We start from the raw sequence: 21,133 nt of genomic DNA, 5'->3' as shown, positions 1-21,133 counted from the left end.
AGCGAAAAATCCGTTTTTTGGGTCAATGCCATGTCGTCCTGATGGAAGTGTACCAGAGCATTACTGTATCTGTGGATTCTCAGAACGTGCCGTACTACCCGGAGATATTTATTCCCGATCGACTAGACCTAGAGACCTAAGATGTTACCGTTATACATCTTTTCAACTAACTATAAACTATGTTAGAGCTTCCTGCCCCCTACAGGGAAGAGTCCTACTAGACTCTGGAAAGTCTCGAAGAGTACATATATCTATGTATGAATACCAGGCAAGCTAATATAGTGGTCTCGCCCTATATTAAGTAAAGCATAGTTTGTATAGAACCACTGCGTCAATATATTGACCAGTCATCCGCACAATACTTGTATTGGACAAAGGTTTATATCCGCATAGGAAGAAACTAATAAAACCGCCCTCGTCCCTTTATGGGACGGAGTCCTCCCATTAGGGGACTTACATAAACCAATGCAACATAGCTTGCAAAACAGAACAATTCTATCAGAATTATCCCAGATAAGATACATAGAATTAAAATGCTCAATTATACCAATAAATTGACACAGGTGAAAGAGACGCAAGGTTCTCAAGAACAAGTTTATTGACAGATAATAAACAGACAGGTTAACAACAAATATATATATTTATATAAAAGAGGGTAACCCAAAACTTTAAGCATAAGTATGATAGTAAACAGAACTTGTTTATCTGAAAGAAAAACCATTAAACACCACTTTAATGAGATACCAAGGTATCAAGTCATAAAAAATCTGTATTACAAATCAATCACATTAGCGTTAGAAACGCTTGGCACACATGTCTGAACTTATGCAAGGTTCACCTTTGAAGGAAGGAACAGTCTATATGGGCACTTGGTGCCCTCATTTAGTTTGTAGTACAGTATGTACCTACACACTCACCCTGGACTTAATCGTCCCAATTAAGACCACTGTTCCTCGCAGAGTTAAACAGTAGGGTTAACTACACGACCCACTGCTACCACAGATCTCTTAAGCTCCTCTACTTGCTTCGCATAGTGGCGAAAGAACACCCTGGAAGACTTCCAGCCCGTGTATGAACGGAGATGTTCAAAATCCATACAATTAAAGAAATTTAGGGATGAGGCAACTTTCCTCGGATCGTGACCTGCGGGTGTACTGTCAGGATCCGCTCTGCGAATAAAATATGTCATTTTCGCTCTGAGTTGATTCAGAGATAAATTTGAGCCTGATGTTTCTCCCCTGAATAATTGACTACCCTTGAAGTCTGAAGTTCTACGAAGATAGACCTTTAGGCATTCTACTGGACATAGAGATGCATCTTCTTTCAGAGGACAGATTCTCCAGGGACCCCACCTGTTGGTGGGTAACTCATTCTTGGCGAGAAACGTAGGATCCGGAAACAGGTTCAGCTCCCCCCCATCCAGGAACTGAACACGACCTGCCTCTCTCGAGAGGGCTACGATCTCACTAACCCTGGCCCCGGACGCGAGTGCAAATAGGAAAATAACTTTTTGCGTCAAATCCTTTAACGCACATTCTTCATTGCTCAACAAGGAGGCGAAATGAAGAACTTTGTCTAAAGACCATGAGATGGGCTTTGGAGGTGCTGAAGGTCTGAGCCTAGCGCAGGCTTTCGGAACTTTATTAAAGATCTCGTTACCTAGGTCGATCTGGAAGGCAAATAAAATGGGTCTCATCAAAGCCGATTTACACACTGAAATCGTGTTAGCTGCCAATCCTTGGCCATGGAGGTGGATGAAGAAAGATAAGCAGAAATCTGTTGAGATCTCCTGCGGATTCTTTGCCTTTACAAAGGCCACCCATTTTCTCCAAGATGACTCATATTGCCTTCTAGTCGATTTGCACTTGTATTCCTCTAGGAAGTCTATGCTGGCTTTCGAAATCCCGAAGCGCTTTCTCACCGCTAGGGCGAGAAAATCATGAGCTGCAGGGTCTGGGTTTTCTGTAATGAAGCGCAGACAGTCGACTTCTGGACTCGCTGGGTCAGAACTGGATGTGGTAGCGGCACGAACTTCATCTGTAGTTCCAACGCCAAGGGGAACCACATGCTGTTCGCCCACTTGTGGGCCACTATTGCCGCTACCCCCTTGAAGGATCTCAGTTTGTTGAGGACCCTCAACAGAAGGTTGTGAGGAGGGAACAGATAAATCCTGGACCATCTGTTCCAGTCGAGGGACATTGCGTCCACTGCTTCCGCTAAGGGGTCCTCGTACGGGGACACGTACAGGGGCAACTTCTTGTTGTCTTTCGTCGCAAAGAGGTCTATTTGCAGTTCTGGGACTTGATTCAGAATGAAGGAAAATGATCCTGCGTCTAAGGACCATTCCGACTCTATCGGTGTGAACCTGGATAGAGCGTCCGCTGTCACATTGCGGACTCCTTGAAGGTGAACTGCCGACAGGTACCACTTCTTCTTTTCCGCCAATCGGAAAATGGCTAACATCACTTGGTTGAGAGGTGGTGACCTCGACCCTTGTCGATTCAAGCATCTCACAACCACCTCGCTGTCTGTCACCAATCTTATGTGGATCGAGTGACGCGGGGAGACTTTCTTTAAGGTAAGGAGCACTGCCATAGCTTCTAGAAAGTTTATATGAAAGGTCCTGAATAGCTTGGACCAAGTCCCCTGGACTTTTTTCCGATGAGAGTGACCTCCCCATCCCTCCTTTGAGGCGTCTGAGTGAATCGTCAACGACGGGGGAGGTGGCTGAAGAAGAACAGACTTCTTTAGATGTCTGGCTTGGGACCAAGGTCTGAGAAGAGTACGTAGCCGAGGCGGCACTGGTCTTCTCAGGTCTCTTCGCGCGTTTGATGCATACCTTCTCCAAACTCCGGTTGCATCCTTTAGCTGTGCTCTTAGCACTGGGTCTGTCACTGAAGCAAACTGGAGAGAGCCTAGTACCCTCTCCTGTTCGCGTCTTGATATCCTTTCGGAATCTAGAAGTCTCTTGACAGAGCCCGCTATCTCCTTCCTTTTCTTCATTGGGATGGAGAAACTGTGTGACGAAAGGTCCCAGTGGATTCCCAGCCACTGGAACTTTTGGGATGGAGAAAGTCGAGACTTTTTCTTGTTGATCTTGAAGCCTAGGTACTCTAGGAACTGGATCACCTGACTGGAAGCTTGCAAGCATTCGGTCTCGGATGCTGCCCACACCAGCCAGTCGTCCAGGTAGGCTACTACCTGAATTCCCTTTAGGCGTAATTGTTTGAGAGCTGCGCTCGCAAGCTTCGTGAAAATCCTTGGGGCTATGTTTAGCCCGAATGGCATGGCTCTGAAGGCGTACAGTTTCCGTTGTAGCCTGAACCCTAGGTAGGGGGAGAGTCGACGGCTGATTGGAATGTGCCAATAGGCGTCTGACAAGTCTATAGAGACTGAGTATGCCCTCTTGGGCAGTAAGGTCCTTATGTGTTGCAGTGTTAGCATCTTGAATTTGCAATTCACTATGAACTTGTTGAGTGGTGACAAGTCCAGAATGACTCTGAGCTTTTCCGAGTCTTTCTTGGGAACACAAAACAGCCTCCCTTGGAATTTGATGGACTTCACCTTTCGGATCACATTTTTCTCCAACAGTTCTTGAACGTACTCCTCCAAAATGGGGGTGGAGTGTTGGAAAAACCGAAGGCATGGGGGTGGAGTGCTGTACCAGCTCCAACCCAGTCCATTCTTGAGTAGGCTTTGGGCCCAGGGATCGAAGGTCCAGCGATCCCAAAATTTCATCAGTCTCCCTCCTACCGGTATCATTTCACTTGGACTGCCGTCCTGAGGTCTTGCCTCCCTGACCACGACCACCTCTGAATCCCCTTCCCCTTGAGGGGCGCCTAGACGAGCCTCTGGCTGCTCCTCTAGGTTTTGCACGAAAGGAAGAAGACTGTCCTTCGAACGTTGGGGCGAATGTGGTTGACTGACCTGGCACCGCCTGGGGTACCCACTGAAAGGTAGTCGGGGTTTGTGCCACCATCTGGGGCACTGGAGGCAAAGGCAATTGCAGTTGCTGTTGCTGTCTATAAGGCTTGGCTGGCCGAGATGGTAGCCTAGTCTTCATATTCTTCCTCTTTGGTTGAGGACCCTCATCCGGGGAAGATTTTCTTTTGATAGCCAGGCCCCACTTCCGGAGAAGATTTCTATTCTCCACGGCGGCCTTATCAACAACCTCTTTGACCACATCGGTAGGGAAAAGGTCTTTTCCCCAAATGTTGGAGGAGATTAACTTCCTTGGCTCGTGTCTCACCGAAGCCCCGGTGAACACGAACTCCCTGCAAGCTCTCCTTGCCTTGACGAAGCTATAAAGGTCCTTCGTCACTGTGGCTAAGTGAGACTTAGCCACTACCATGAACATTTCATGGACCTTGGGGTCACTTGCCATCGTCTCGAGAGTAGTCTGATGAGACATTGAGGCAGCCAGTCTTTCTTTTGTCTCGAACTCTCTTCGTAAAAGAGATTCGGACAGCTTGGGGAGGTCCTCGCCGAATTGCCGTCCGGCTATATCAGCCTCCAACTTTCCCACTGAGAATGTCAGATGGACATCTTTCCAGTCTTTGTGGTCCATAGGTAGAGCCAGCGACAAGGGTTTACACTCCTCCAGGGAGGGGCAAGGCTTGCCGGCCTCGACTGCCTTTAGGACAGCCGCAAACCCTTTCTGTAAAAAGGGGAAGGCTCTATCAGGAGAGGACACAAACGAAGGGAGCTTCTTGCTCAATGCAGCTACCTTCGAATTCGAGAAGCCCCTCTCTTTCATCGAGGATGAAAGTAGGGCTTGAGCCTTAGCGTGGTCCATAACAATGACCTCCTTCGGCTCTGTCTCCTCCCTTGAAGCTGGTTCTTTTCTCAGCCGGACATAGCAGTCCGGATATGATGCCTTGCTGGGCCAGAATTCTACCTCCTCTAGGGGAACTGAACCCAGCTTATCCGAAATGACGATCTTTCCAGTCGTCATCGGCATATGCTCAGCATACCTCCATGGGTTAGCATCTGAGCATATGGGAAGGTCTTTCACATTGAGCCTTTTCCGGGGCCCATGTGATTCTGCCAGGGACTGCATACGCAGTTCCATTGCAGCCGCCTTCTCCTGATTCTCCTTCTGCATTTGTTGGATCATTCCAACAATCGAAGAGAGGGCCTGTCCCAGTTCTACTGGGAGGCCAGCCGATGTTGAGGGGATAGGCTCCGGCATCTGAACCGGAGTAGCCGACACCTCGTCGACCTCATCCTCTACGACATCCGGGGTTTGAACTTGATCCTGACCTTCTGCCAGGAGGTCTTCTTCCAAATGATCGTCCAGGTCAGACATCCTGTCACACAACTGGATGTCTTGCATCGCATCTGCGACTTCCTCGTCCACCTGGACTTGATCTTGAAGGATCTCCTCTTGAGGCTGGGGAATCACTGCCTCAGCTGATGCCTGGGGAAAAAGATACGCCCTCATCTTCTCACTTGGAAGATAAGGGCCAGAGGTGTTCTTCTTGAAGCCCCTTACCCAAGTACGAAGCTTTTCCCTAGCTATATCCCTTGATTCCGCCGTTCTAGGGGAATCAAAAGCCTCAGTAATCAGGTTAGTGCATACAGTACATACCTGAGGGTCCCAATACTGGAGATCATCCTTGGAGACAGCGCATGCTGCGTGTCTCCTACAACACTCATGTCCGCAGAGGTTCTTGCTGCGGACATTGCAGAAAACATTTCCGCACTTCGGAGGGTCCTCCTGTAAAGAGAAGAAATTTCCATGAGTATCAAGTGAACTATGTATCACTGGATATGCATAGTATAGCATAACAATTCATAAATGAAAGACACACACTTGTGTTTCCCTCACAACCCATTGTTGCAGCCTTCCAGATAATAAAATCAAAATGGTTTATCTCTACTAGAGTAACCAATGCAAGGTTTCCAGAGGAAACAGGTGGAGCTCACACCTAGGCAATGATTTTAAAAATCCTGGATAATAGACGGGGAAGAACTCTGCTTCCTGTCTGAGGGCAACAGCAAAGGGCTGTGTAAGAAAACACAATAGTGTTAGAAGATACAGTGCTGTACCTAAACTTTTACTATAGTTTTCTTCTTACTGTATATGCTATACAGAAGAATACTAGTACAGTATAGGAGGATGTGTGCCGGCCTGCCTTTGCCGGCCGGCACACACCACAATTAGCTTTAAAGTATACTACTTAACAGCTATAGGGCGGCAGCCCTCTGGTTCAAATGCCTGTGCCGGCGGCAGCAGCTGCCGGCCAGCAACAGCCAGTGTTGGCCGGCAATGATTGCCGGCCAGCAACTACACAAGGTAGTACCCAGCTGCCGGCCACACTCTTGGTGACCGGCAGACAAGGACTGACATAGGCCGGCCGGCAAAGGTACAAGACCGATGCCAGCCGGCAGCAAAAGAACCAGAAGACTACACCTGCCCGGCTGCCGGCCTCATAGGCCGGCTGCCGGGACAGGTACAGCACTAGAAGAAAATAGAATGGATGCCGGGATAAGAGTGTACACAACCCCCCAAGCCCGGCAACCGAAAGAGTGCATATAAGGAAGGGGAGAAACTTAATTCAGGCTTCCTTGACCAATGCCGTCCGGCTCTGCCGGCAGGCATGGATGAGGGACCAAGAGAGGTCCGGGCAGCACTCGAAAACATAAGACCCTTGCCGTCCAGCGTCTCTGCCGGCCGGCAATGGGCTTAGTCAATCCATATCCCAACCTATACTAGGTCCAGAAGTAGAATGACATATGGTACAGTAATACCCCTGCCGGCCAGCTCTGCCGGCCGGCAAGGTACAGTACAGTAATGGCTAGGCCATTACGGAGATAGAGGGGGAAGGGACAAGAGGGTCCTGCCAACCTTGCTTTAGTGACAGATCACCCGCAGCCAAGAACTCTGTCTTAGCCTAAGGGAGATCTAAGGGAAAGGGCCAGCGCAGTAGTATAATACCTGCCAGCTTCCAGAGCACCAAAGCAAGGAAGGCGTTGCAACTCCCAAGGGAAGATTTATCCTCCCCGAGAACAGCAACAGGACTTAGTCTGGTCGATCACACAAGAAGGAATCATAACTACAGAAACCTTCGACAGTGACCTAAGGGAGCTCAGCTCCCTTTGTAAGTGTTAGGTCAGCGAGGGAGACTCTGCCCCAAGCCAAACAACACGGACTCAGACTAAAAACTCTGTTGTTCTGTCCCTCTTTGAACCAGACTCTGCTGGAACAGGAAGGTACAGTAACACCCTAGTATAGTTTTATCGAAAATAAATTCGGAAAAAACCACTTAGGGATAAGCCCAAGGCTTAAACAGAGGGAAAGGGATTGCATACCTTCTCCGAAGAAAAGAAAGCAACCGGGGAGTATAATAAAGTATACTAAGGCTCCATAAGCAATTAGCCTAGGCACCAAGAGAATCGATTACCTAATTCACCGAAACTCTCACGTATACAATCTTGGAAATATTCCACACAGTCTAAAATGTATAAAATATAGCCTAAAGCTTCAATAAAATTTTAATTACACTCGGAAAAACCATAATCATGCATTAAGTACTAGGACCAAACGACTAGGCTACATGGCCTAGCGTAGGCCAGAATGGCGAATACTTCGCCAAATAATACTAAGCACGAAAGGAAATCCTATGTAAAGCTAAATAGCTAAATTTTATTAAGCAAAACAACCAGGAATGTCACTCTGACTAACTAATTTATACCTAGCGAGTGACAGTGTCCAGGACACCTCTGGTAGGCTACGGCTCTTGTATCAAAGATTAATCCTATTAATCACTCAAAATTTTACCAAGAGCCTACATTTATACATAACAGACACTATACTCAACTTATCCGAGGTCAACGAAGACGAAGAAGCCATGAAAAGCTGAATAAATCCAAGATTTGCGAGAAAAACAGGAAAAAACACCGAGTTGTTAAGCTACGCAAAAAGGAATACAGATGGCGCCAGGATTGGCGCCAGGCACGCATACGAATCGGGGGATAGGGAAGCCTTGGGAGCGGCTCCCCTTTTTCTTTCCCGAATTCGTATCTCGTCAATCTCCCTCCTACGAGACGAATCTCTGTTCAGGTCGTAGATTGCCATGTGACGTGTCTAGAATACGTCCTCTGATATGTCGCGATATCCCTTTCACGAGGGATACTCGCTCCAGGAGTTAGAATTCTGGTACCTTAAGGTAAATTCTCTGGGAATATCGCCGTAGTTGTAATATACCCTAGGAAGCTACCCTATAGGAACTTCCATCAGGACGACATGGCTTGAGCCCAAAAATATATATATATATATATATATATATATATATATATATATACATATATATATATGTATATATATATATATATATATATATATTTATATATATATATATATATATATATATATATATATATATATATATATACACACACATATATATATATATATATATATATATATATATAAATATATATACATATATATATATATATATATATATATATATACATAGGTATATATATATATATATATATATATATATACATATATATATATATATATATATATATATATATATATACATAGGTATATATATAGTATATATATATATAATATATATATATATATATATATATATATATATAGATATATATATATATATATACATATATATATAACGGATTTTGAGCAAAGCGAAAAGTCTATTTTTCGGTGAGATGGCCATGTCGTCGTGATGGAAGTTCCTTAAAGTAGCTTCTTAAGGGATATATGTACTACAGTGATATTCCCTGAGAATCTTACCTTTATTTATCCAGAATTTTAACTCCTGGCGCGAATATCCTTAAAATTTCTCCAAAGGATATCGCATAATATCAGCGGACACATTCTTAGCATGCCTCCATTGCAATCTGCACCACAAACAGCGTTTTGGCTTCGAGGAGGATGTGGCAAAAGGGAGCCGTCAAAAGGCTCTCCTCGCTCTCATAATACTATTGGGAATACAACAGCGCCATTCCCACGACGGCGGACATTCCTTATAGCATTGAGCGTGGTGTTACAGATACAGTACCACGGGAGGGATACTCTGAAGATCTTTTCTTTTAGAAGAGATGGGTGGGTCCATCACGACGACATGGCCATCTCACCCAAAAATAGATTTCTCGCTTCGATCAAAATCCGTTTTTTGGGCTCAAGCTATGTCGTCCTGATGGAAGCATACCAGAGCATTAGTGTATCTGTGGATTTTTAGTCAGTGCCTTAACCTTATAGTAACCTTTTCTATGGTCATGGGGACCACATGAGATAAGGGACGTTACCGTTATTCGTCACCATCACTAATCATAACCAATGTTAGTGCTTCCTGCCTCCTACAGGGAAGAGTCATTTTAGACAGTAGAAAAGATATCTTGAGGTTAACATACATAGTATGACCAAACATAAGTACACACTGAATATACAAATAGTCTCATAGTTGTATATTTGCTAAAATTACATCAGTATCTCTTATATCTATTATTTGATGCATACAAATATTTGAGGGATACTTACTTTTGTAAGTTGAAGAACTCTGGCATGTATACATAAAATTGTCTGGCGAAGGTGGACGCACTACATTCTAATAGACATTTATTACTAATAAATGACTAAAAGATGTTCAGTAAAACGAATGTAGTATTACAATGGGATTATACCTGTAACAAGCACAAAGACTATATTTCCTTCTTGAAGGAAGAAATTATGAGTGCCACTCTCAGTCTGAAGAAAATTATAAAACAATTTCTCTATATAATTCCTGTATTGGTTACTTCTATCTGCACTGTGTACTTCGTACACCGGCACTAGTGCTATCTGTATAATTCCACACCTGGGATTTTGAACAAAGGCAGTGTTATCATGGTAACACTTAATTAAAAGAAGTCACACCTAAGAAGGGTGACCTCTTCTCCTTTTAATTGACAGTCCCAGTCAATTAGTTGTTCATCGTAGAATTAGACGGGAGGTTAAATATTCTACCTGGCGTCACCATATATTGCTTCAGATCATTGATTTGTCAAGCATAGTGTTTGTTAAACACTCTGGATGATTTCCATCCAGTGTATGAACGAAGGCGCTGAAAGTCCATATACTGAAAGAAGTTCAGTGATGAAGCAATCTTTCTCGGATCATGACCTGCAGGAGTAATGTCCGCATCGACTCTACGAATAAAGTAGGTGAGCTTCGCCCTTAGTTGTTTTAGGGATAAATTTGATCTAGAAGTTTCTCCTTTAAAGAGCTGTCCTCCCCTGAAGTCTGAAGTTCTACAAAGATAGACCTTTAGATACTCTACAGGACATAGAGAGACATCTCCCTTCGGAGGGCAGATTCTCCAGGGACCCCACCTCTTAGTAGGTAGCTCGTTTTTAGCGAGAAAGGATGGATCAAGAAATAGATTCAGTTCTCCCACTTCCTTGAACTGAATGTGACCCTCATCTATGGGTACGGCCACTATTTCACTAACTCTAGCCCCGGAGGCGATAGCGAACAGAAAAATAACCATTTGGGTTAGATCCTTAAGAGAACAATTTTCATTGTTCACAGATGAGGCAAAATGTAAGACCTTGTCCAAAGACCATGAGATGGGCTTTGGTGGTACTGCAGGCTTAAGCCTAGCACATGCCTTCGGAATCTTATTACTGGATAGGTACGCTCCTCGGACACCCCTTTAAGGGTATACTCGGTCGCGCGCGACCCCGACGCAAAAAAAAAATTCTTGAAAAATCTGTTTTTGCAGTAACCTCCTTTTTTTTGCCAAAAAAAAAATTCAATTAAAGCTTAAAACTACTGTAAAGATAAATACTACTCATATGCAGAAAAACTATTTATTATAAATATTTAAAAAAATTAAGTAGAAAAAAAGACCTTACATAAAAATTCATAAAAAAAAAATTTATACATATATACACAAATCCTTTTAGGAATTGATTCTTGAATGTTTAGGACACATCTTGATGTATTTTGGATGAAGTCGGAACCATGGAGGTGAAGATCTGAAATGAGAAAAAAAGGGTAACCTTTTTTGGCCAAAAATATGCGCCCAAATTTCATGAATTTTTTTGGGGTACCCAAATGAGATAGGAAGTGGCTAATTTTTTTAGGGAATAAACATATGTTATCCTAATATAGAAATATGTAAAACAATCTTCAGTATTTTGTAAATTACATTTATATCAGGGGCCATATCTGAAGGTAATTTTTTGAGTACTTAGAAATTTCGTAAAAAAATACATATATATAATATATAATATGAAATTTACGCCGGTAAAAATATACCAAAATATCACAAATTCTATAGGGAACAAGAATATATATATAGATAGGGCAACTTACGCTTCGGATATGTCCACAAAATGGCCGCCAACCACACTGACTCAGACTCCCTAATACGCCACCTGAAATGTAGAAAGGGTATGTCAATTTCAAGGTGTTAATTACTAATCTAATTATTGTATGGTGGGTTGCTGGATGATTGCCGATTATTTTACGACTATAAAATTAGAATTCTGACCCCAAAAAAAATTTTTGAAGGGAAATAAAATCGAAAAAAAAAATTGTAAAACAATATAATATTTTAGCTAAAAAAAATTGATGATATTCAATCAAAAAAGAAGTAAACAAAATTTTCCAACAAATAAACATCTAAATGAATCATTACTCTGTGATAGTTCCTTAGTACGTAGTAATTTTGAAAGAAATGGGAAAAAACGAAAAAGTGACAATCGCAGGAAAATCGTACACATACCTATATATACGCCATTTCTGGCTAAAAATAAAGATAGGCATGGGTAGCCAGATCATCTAGAAACACTTTCCAACACTATAAAAATATAAGTTTTGCGACACTACTTGCCAATTCCTTACGGTAACATGACTAAGCAAAAAAATGCAAAACAAATAAAAAGGGGCACTCGATGAAAAATGGCAATGAGCTAATGGTGGGCATTTCAGAAAAAGAAAATTTCAGCCACGTGCTAGGCAAACCATCAAGGCACATTTTCCGATAAATAAACATCTAAATGAATCATTACTCTGTGATAGTTCCTTATTACGTAGTAATTTTGAAGGAAATGGGAAAAAACGAAAAAATGGCAATCACAGGAAAATCGAACACATACCTATATATACGCCATATCTGGGTAAAAAAAAAAGATAGGCATGGGTAGCCAGATCATCTAGAAACACTTTCCAACACTATAAAAATATAAGTTTTGCGACACTACTTGCCAATTCCTTACGGTAACATGACTAAGCAAAAAAATGCAAAACAAATAAAAAGGGGCACTCGATGAAAAATGGCAACGAACTAATGGTGGGCATTTCAGAAAAAAAGAAATTTCAGCCACGTGCTAGGCAAACCATCAGGGCACATTTTCCGACAAATAAACATCTAAATGAATCATTACTCTGTGATAGTTCCTTAGTACGTAGTAATTTTGAAAGAAATAGGAAAAAACGAAAAAATGGCAATCACAGGAAAATCGAACACATACCTATATATACGCCATATCTGGCTAAAAAAAAGATAGGCCTGGGTAGCCAGATCATCTAGAAACACTTTCCAACACTATAAAAATATAAGTTTTGCGACACTACTTGCCAATTCCTTACGGTAACATGACTAAGCAAAAAAATGGGAAACAAATAAAAAGGGGCACCCGCGAAAAAATGGCCAACCTTCTAATATACGGCATCTCAGATAAAAATAAAGACATGCACGTAGTAGCCCAACCATCAAGACACACTTCCCAACAAATAAACATGAAAAAAATCAATACTATAGGGCAATTCCTTACTGCGTAGTAAATTTTTACAAATATTGAAAAAAAAACAGAAATTGGCAACCGCAGGAAAATACGCCATATACCAATATCTACGGCGTATCTGGCAAAAACAAAGTCATGCATGGGTAGTCAGATCATCTATACACACTTTCTAATGCTATAAAATTAAAAGTTTTGCGATACTATTTGCCAATTTCTTACGGAAAAATGACTTAGCCAAGAAATGAAAAAAACTGAAAAAGGGGCACTCGCGGAAAAATGGCCAACATTCTAATATACGTAATCTCAGATAAAAAAAAAGACATGCACGTGTTAGCCCAACCATAAAGGCACACTTTCTAACAAATAAACATGAAAAAAAAATCAGTAATTCCTTACTATGTAGTAAATTTTTACAAATATTGAAAAAAAACAGAAATTGGCAACCGCAAGAAAATACCCCACATACCAATATCTACGGCGTATCTGACAAAAACAAAGTCACGCATGGGTAGCCAGATCATCTAGACACACTTTCCAACACTAGAAAAGTAAAAGTTTTGCGACACTATTTGGCAATTTCTTACGGAAAAATGACTTGGCCAAAATATTTTAAAAAATGAAAAAGGGGCACTCGCGGTAAAATGGTCCTCGTGGTGATGAACCACATTTCAACTAAAAAAATAATCATGCACATGGTAGCCAAACCATCCACCAAGACTTTCCACAACTGATAACCTATACAAGTTGCACCATTATACGAAAATTTCATAAGATGTAATAACTTTGATAATTATGCAACTTACCTTAGAAGGGTAAACTCGGTCGCGCATGACCCCGACGCGTCTCAGAAATCTGAGAAGGAGTACAGATACAGCGAGGCACATCTGGACACTACTAGAGCATGTAGGCGAGACACCGACTGCAGGTCGATCACCCACAAATTCAGTCACGGGGGTGAGTCACGTGAGAAAAACCTCTTTTGTTTTGACGCTCGGGGTCGCTGACGACCCACCGTAACGTTCCAGGGTTAAAGATTTCATTCTCCAGATCCTCTTGAAAGGCATATAGGAGAGGCCTAGTCAAGGCTGACTTGCACGTATTTATCGTATCAGCCGCCACACCTTGGCTATGAAGGTGGACAAAGAAGGACAGACAGAAGTTCATTGAAATTTCTTTCGGTCCTTTTGCTTTGACAAACGCAACCCACTTTTTCCAGGAAGACTCATATTGTCTTCTAGTTGACTTGGCCTTCTATTCTTCTAAGAATTTTATATTGCCTTTTGAGATCCCAAACCTTTTTCTAACTGCTAGAGCGAGAAAATCATGAAATGAAGGGTTTGGGTTCTCTGTGATAAAACAAAGGCAGTTAATTTCTGAATCTTCGGAAATATACTTAGGGTCAGAGCTAGGACCAGCTTCATCGAGTCTATCAGCCCCACTAGAGGATCTTCATATGGGGCTATATAGCGAGGTAGTTTCTTGAAGACGCTCGTGATGAAGAGGTCGAATTGCAGTTCCGGGACTTGTTCTCATCTGGGAGGGAATATGTATGCGCCCCTGGACCATTCCAACTGTATTGGTTTGTATTGAAATAGAGTATCCACCGTCACATAGTGGATCAGTTGTAAATGAACTGCTGGTAGGTGCCGTCCCTTCAAGAGAGGGATGGGTAACTTCGCCAAGACTGAATGTTACGTCTTATTATCGCTTTGGTGTCCCAGATTAGTCGTAGGGAGCCTGATCTGTGTGGAGGGGGCTTCCCCACCCATGAAAGGACCAGCAGAGTCTTGGGACTTTCATGCTCTAATTTATGTTAGAGAAGCGATTAAGGAGGGACTGATCTCAGTCTTTTTTTATCTCTTCAAGCATTTGATGCATGTTTTCTCTAAGATCTTAATGCATCTTTACGGTGTGCCCTTAGCACCAGGTCTGTCACTATAGCGAACTGGGGAAAGATTAGCGCTTTTTCTTGTTGGCATTTTGGTATTCTGACTGAATACCTGAGTCTCTTGACAGACCTCACGAGCTCCTTTTATACTTCCACAGGAGAGGAGAGTTGATGTGACTGAGGGCTTCGATGGTTTTTTGAACATCGAAACCCCTGAGCTGGAGAAAGTCGAGACTTCTAGAAGCCTATCTTGTATCCTTGATGTCCCAGGAACCAGGTCATATCTTTGAATGCACATTGGCCGGACACTTCGGGTGTTGCCCACTCCAGCCTCTTGATCAGGTATATTATTACCTGAACTATTTCTAGGCTTGAATTTGACGTGACTAAGTTCGTCAATCCTTTGAAGATACTTAGAACTGTGAGTCCGACACGTATCTTCCTTAGGATGAATGTTACTCTCTGTAACATGAATTCTCGGTAGGAGGAAGGGGGGTGGTTGACTGGAAGGTTCCGAAGGACACCTTTCAGGTCTGACAAGACTACGAACACCCTTAATTGGAACAAGGTCCATATGTTCAGAAGGATTAACATTCAGAACTTGCTGTTTTTTATGAACTTGTTGAGTGGCGACAAGTTCAGAATGGCTCATTGATATCTTGAGTCCTTTTTGTGAACACAAAGCAGCCTTCCCTGGAACTCCATGAGCTAAAGTTTTCTTACTACATGTATGCTCTATAGCTCTCAGGTATACTCCTCCAGGAGGGTTTTGGAATGTATGAGAAGGTAAGGAAATGATGGTAGTGCCATTTCTGTTTCCCATCAATGGCTCATCTTGAATAGGCTTGAGACCGAAGGATCGAAGGTCCTGCGATCCTGAGGGAAAGTTCCTCCTAGCCGAAGCGTCTTTATGCTTCGAGTAGTCAGTAGGTCACTGGAATAGTTGGATGTTGTTGAGCAGCCCGGATATTTCCAGCATTTCCAATCTTCTTTTTAGGTTGGGGACCCACAACCACAGAATATTTTCTCTTTGAAGGAATGCCCCAATTTTAGAGAAGACCTATGTTCTCCATGGTGGCATTCTTAATTACTTCCTTAGTGACCTCGTGTGGGAAGAGGTCTTTACCCCAGATGTTGGAAGATATTAGCTTCCTTGTTTCGTGTTTCACTGTTGCATCAGCGAACGCAAACTCTCTACATGCTCTCCTAGCATTCATAAAGGCGTAAAGGTCCTTCACCAAGATAGCCATATGCATTCTGGCTATGACCATGAGCATGTCTGGGGTACTCTCGTAGGTTGAACACAACTCTATGTAGTTTTGTAGAGAAAGGGATGTCGCAAGTCTCTCCTTTGACTCCTGTTCATTACACAAGAGCAGCTCAGACCATTTAGGGAGACATACCTTGAATTGTCGACTTGCGACGTCCTTGTCTAATTTCCTACTGAAAATGTCAAATGGACTTCCTTCCAATCCTTTTCCTGTCCGAGAAAAGCTGGTGACAAAGGCTTGCACTCATCGAGTGTGGGACATGGCTTACCCGCCTCTACCGCTTTGGCAACAAAAGTAAATGCCTTCCCCTTAAAGGGGAATGAGAGTGAAGTAGGAGCAAGAAAGGAAAGGTGTCCGTTATTCAGTGAGAATACCTTCGACTCTGAATAACCCGCCTTTCTTAGACTACCTGAAAGGATAGTCTGTGCCTTATCATGGTCGAGAATCAAGACCTCCTTTGGTTCCGTTCCTTTTCTTGACTGGTTCGTACTTCAGTCGAACCCAACAATTAGGGAAAGCATCAAAGCTTGGCCAAAATGGAATTTTGTCCAAAGGAACAGCACCTATTTTCTTTGAGATGCAGAGATTGCCCTTTGAAATTGGCATCTGCTCCGCGAACCTCCAGGGATTGGTTATGGAGCATGTTGGTAGGTCTTGATCCATGGGTCGTTTGACTGACCCCTGGGAAGCGACAAGAGAAACTTTACGAGGATGTATCTTGCGTTTTACTTCCTGCTTTTCGTTTTTTCTACAAAAGCTCTCTATTTGATTCTTCAGTTGGATACATAATTGTAACACATTATCCAAATTAGGGGTAAAAGACGAAGATGTCGACATCGATGGCTCTAAAGCCGGCAGAGGAGGAGGAAATTCTGACGCAACATTTTCTATTCTACCTTGGAGTATTTTTTGCCCTTAATCCCAAAGGTTTTCCGGCCGTCAGGGAATGTTTTTAGCTCATGAGGCACTACTGTTTCCTCACTTGCTTCCGGAAATAGTAGCTTACGCATCCCATCATCAGGTAGGAAAGGACCCGGAGAGATCTTTTGAAAGCCTCTCACCCAGTTGCGTAATTTATATTGAGCTGTATCCCTAGTCTCTGTAGACTTGGGATTTTCAAAACCTTCGGACATTAATGTCCGACATATATTGCAAACCTGTGGATTCCAATAATGTAATGATCCGGAAATAATATTGCAGGGGGCATGAAACCTACAAGTATTATGACTGTAAAAATACTTACTCTTGGGCTTGCAGAGGACTGCAGCACAAGGTATCTGGAGCTCCTCCTGTAATGAAAGGAAAACCAAATGAGTATACAATGGATTATCTCCTTGACAATCAACATACAAATGTCCTTTACAATAGAGTAGCTTAGGATAGTAAGCTATAAAGGGATAGCAGGAGATACATACTTGTGTACCCCTGTGAGCAAATGCTGTTGCCTCCCCTCCGTATTAACTACATGGATATTTCTCTATAGAGTAACTCCAAGTAGAAGGACTCTCACCCTTAGGGGTAAAGAAGTATCAAATCACTGTCCCAAAATTATGTTAATACTGTGGGGTCAGGATAACTGATTCCCGATCAGAATAATGAAGAAAACTATTCATTCAATATATGAACGGTACCAGCAGAATGCTCGTACAAGGGTACCCAAGGTATGTCAGAAAATACTACTGTATCATGGTACTGTAGTTTCCTAATTGCAGTAAGTCTATATTGTAATTTACTGGCTACTGTACATCATGTATTGTAGTCTAGTCATTATGCTGCCTACATAGTAGCATATGACAATATGGTCCATCTAGCATGAAGCCAGCTGGACTAGAAAATAAAGACATATATTTGTATATCCCACTCAGCTTATTTGCCATAGTCTTCCTACTATATTAAAATATAGACTTTCCTGATCAGGGAGACTCAAGGAAAAAGGCTCCACCCTTTAAGGGATAGGAGTGTATTATTCCGGCCTTGAAGTGTTCAATATTGTAGGGTAATCCTAATACTGATTTTTAATCAGGATATTGAAGAAATTATATTCATTCAATATAGGATTGAGCTCAGCAAATGCCTTTGTTGGATATCCAAAATATATTGGAAATAACTACTAGTATAAACTATATAGTAGTTTTCTATCTGCAGTATATTCTATAATGCAGATATAGTGGCTACATGTATAAAATATACAGTAGTTCAGCCGGCATGTAGCCGTCATAGCTAGGTCTTGCCGACATACCCGGCATGGTAGCTAGAGAGAGAGAGAGAGATAGCATGGAAAAAAGGCTACTCCTTACAGTGAATGTAAACAGTAATTAAGGATGTAAAAGTCTAATTTGACTGCCTTTTTCCAGGAAGAAGGTTCTAATAGAAGGGGAAAATGTACCATTCAGGCTTCCATGCAGCTACAGTACTATTGCCGACAAAGTACCGCCGATACACTGCCAGCCGGCAAGTCCAGCAGTACCAGTACAGTCGGGGTTCTGCCAACTGAGTCAGCATTATCTGTGCCGGCCTGGCCGGCAGTACCCTGGCAACAGGACCTGTAGCAGCAGTCCAAGGGAGGACTGAAGAACCTTGGGAACAGAAGGGACTTCCCTCTTACGGCCATCATGGTCGCCGGCAGCCATGTTGGCTGCTGGCTGGGACGGCAGTTGCCGGCTAGGCCGGCAATTGCCGACAGATGATGTAGTTGGTGGCATTATGCTCTGCCGTCAGCCAAAGACATGGCTCGAGAGGGAGTCTGGCTGGCTCCGGCAACCTACCGGCAAAGGAAGGTTGCAAGATGCCAACCTAAAGAAAGACAATGGCTCAGCCATCTAAAGAGGACAGAGGGGTAGGGAACAGGGTCCTGTGACGAGAGTGAAAGGAACTGGCAAAAATTGTCAATCCTACCACCTGTAAAAGAAACTCTGTTTTGGTATCGGCAGAATCCCAAGGAACAGGAGAGACTCAGTTCTCCAACCCCGAGATTGCCGACACAGTTAAGGAGATGGTGGCACTGCCACCTCCTCTCAACAAAGAAGAAACAGAGTTCCAGTGCCACGTATCCTAGGCTAAAGAAAATTACTCTTCAGCCCAGAATACTGTGGCATAGGACTAGTCTTTTAGTCGCAAGGAGAAGATGGTATCCTACCATAACTTCAAGTGCAGCTAATGAGGGCTAACCTCCATTGCCGGCCACCTAGCCGGCAGGGAATGATGGTATCCTACAACCCATTCGCCCTGCCAGCAGGTCGCCGACATAAGACTAAATACTCTGAGATTCTGACTAAATTCCAAAACCCGATGATATACCACAACCAACGGTTAAGGGGAGAGGCAGGAAAAACCCTATGTTAGCCATGTCTGAATAAAATTCAAGGCACGGCTATTATGGTTATACCCTGAGGCTACACTCAGATTGAAAGAGATTACCCTTAAGTCTCCGAAGAGACGTGTAATGTTTCATAACATTCTAGGAGGTATCAGTCTCCACTGAATGAAAACAATACACGAGGGTAACCGGGGAAAGTCTGAACGTATAGTAAAACGTCTAGGTAAGGTTACTAAGGCTATACGAGATCTCGGTTACATAAATCACCGAAACTCTAACTATAAGATCGACAGAGAAAAGGGGGAAACAAAAATTATGCACATTATCGAAACGTTACAAGAGTAATTGCCTAAATAGCTAAATAATTAAAATAATTAAACAAAGCTATTAAAAACTGGAAGTCGTTCTGCTATCTAAATAACACATGCCAAACGAACGACAGCGCCATGGCGCCTCCAGTAACTGGCCTAGCTTTAAAACACTATAAAATACTCTAATTTCATTGTGAAACAGGAGCTAAAATATACTCATAGTAAAGACCCGATACTCAACTTTCCAGAGGCAGAAGAAGATGGAGAAAGCATAATAATAATAATGTAAAACGATCAAAAAGTTAGATCACCAGGAAATATCACCGAGCGAGATCGCTACAAAAAAAGGAATGTCCGCCGTCGTGGGAATGGCGCTGTTGTATTCCCAATATTATGAGAGCGAGGAGAGCCTTTGGACGGCTCCCTTTTGCCACATCCTCTTCGAAGCCAAACGCTGTTTGGGGTGCAGATTTCTATGGAGGCGTGTCAAGAATGCGTCCGCTGATATTATACGATATCCTTTGGAGAAATTTTAAGAATTCTGGATACCTAAAGGTAAAATTATCTGGGAATATCACTGTAGTACATATATCCCTTAGGAAGCTACTTTAAGGAACTTCCATCACGACGACATGGCGTGAGCCAAAATATACAGTATATATATATATATATATATATATATATATATATATATATACATATATATATATATATATATATATATATATATATATATATATATATATATATATCTTTATATATATATCTTTATATATATATATATATATATATGTATATATATATATATATATATATATATATATATATATATATATATATCTTCATATATATATATATATATATATATATATATATATGTATATATATTTTTATATATATATATATATATATATATATATATATATATATATATATATATATATCTACATATATATATATATATATATATATATATATACATATATATATATATATATATATATATATATATATATATATATATATATATGTATATATATATATATATATATATATATATATATATATATATATATATATATGTATATATATATATATATATATATATATATATATATATATATATATATATATATGTATATATGTATATATATATATATATATATATATATATATATATATATATATATATATATATATATATATATATATATATACATATATATATATATATATATATATATATATATATATATATATATATATATATATATACATATATATATATATATATATATATATATATATATATATATATATATATATATATATATATATATATATATATATATATATAAATATATATATACATATATATATATATATATATATATATATATATATATATATATGTATATATATATATATATATATATATATATATATATATATATATATATATATATATATATCTTTTTACTGCATTGTCCAAGTACACTTTAAGTCTCAACCAAATGACATTTATAGGTATATGAAAAAATGATAATAGACTATTACTTTGTGATATTTTTCGAGA

At 41.1% G+C, this 21,133-nt stretch overlaps 1 protein-coding gene across 1 annotated transcript in view; it reads right to left on the bottom strand.

Moving 5' to 3' along the window:
- The window catches only part of LOC137625637 (KRAB-A domain-containing protein 2-like), a 58,442-nt gene extending 44,841 nt beyond the window's left edge, over positions 1-13,601 (bottom strand). The window contains exon 1 of the mRNA XM_068356547.1: positions 13,575-13,601. Coding sequence (XP_068212648.1) covers positions 13,575-13,601 — 27 coding nt within the window. The remainder of the gene's footprint in view (positions 1-13,574) is intronic.
- Between the last annotated feature and the right edge of the window lie 7,532 nt (positions 13,602-21,133).

This window comes from Palaemon carinicauda, chromosome 32 (assembly GCF_036898095.1).
Source record: "Palaemon carinicauda isolate YSFRI2023 chromosome 32, ASM3689809v2, whole genome shotgun sequence".
Classification (NCBI taxonomy): Eukaryota; Metazoa; Arthropoda; class Malacostraca; order Decapoda; family Palaemonidae; genus Palaemon; species Palaemon carinicauda.
Note: the sequence above shows the minus strand (reverse complement) of the source record. Positions and strands in the feature narration are given on the sequence as shown.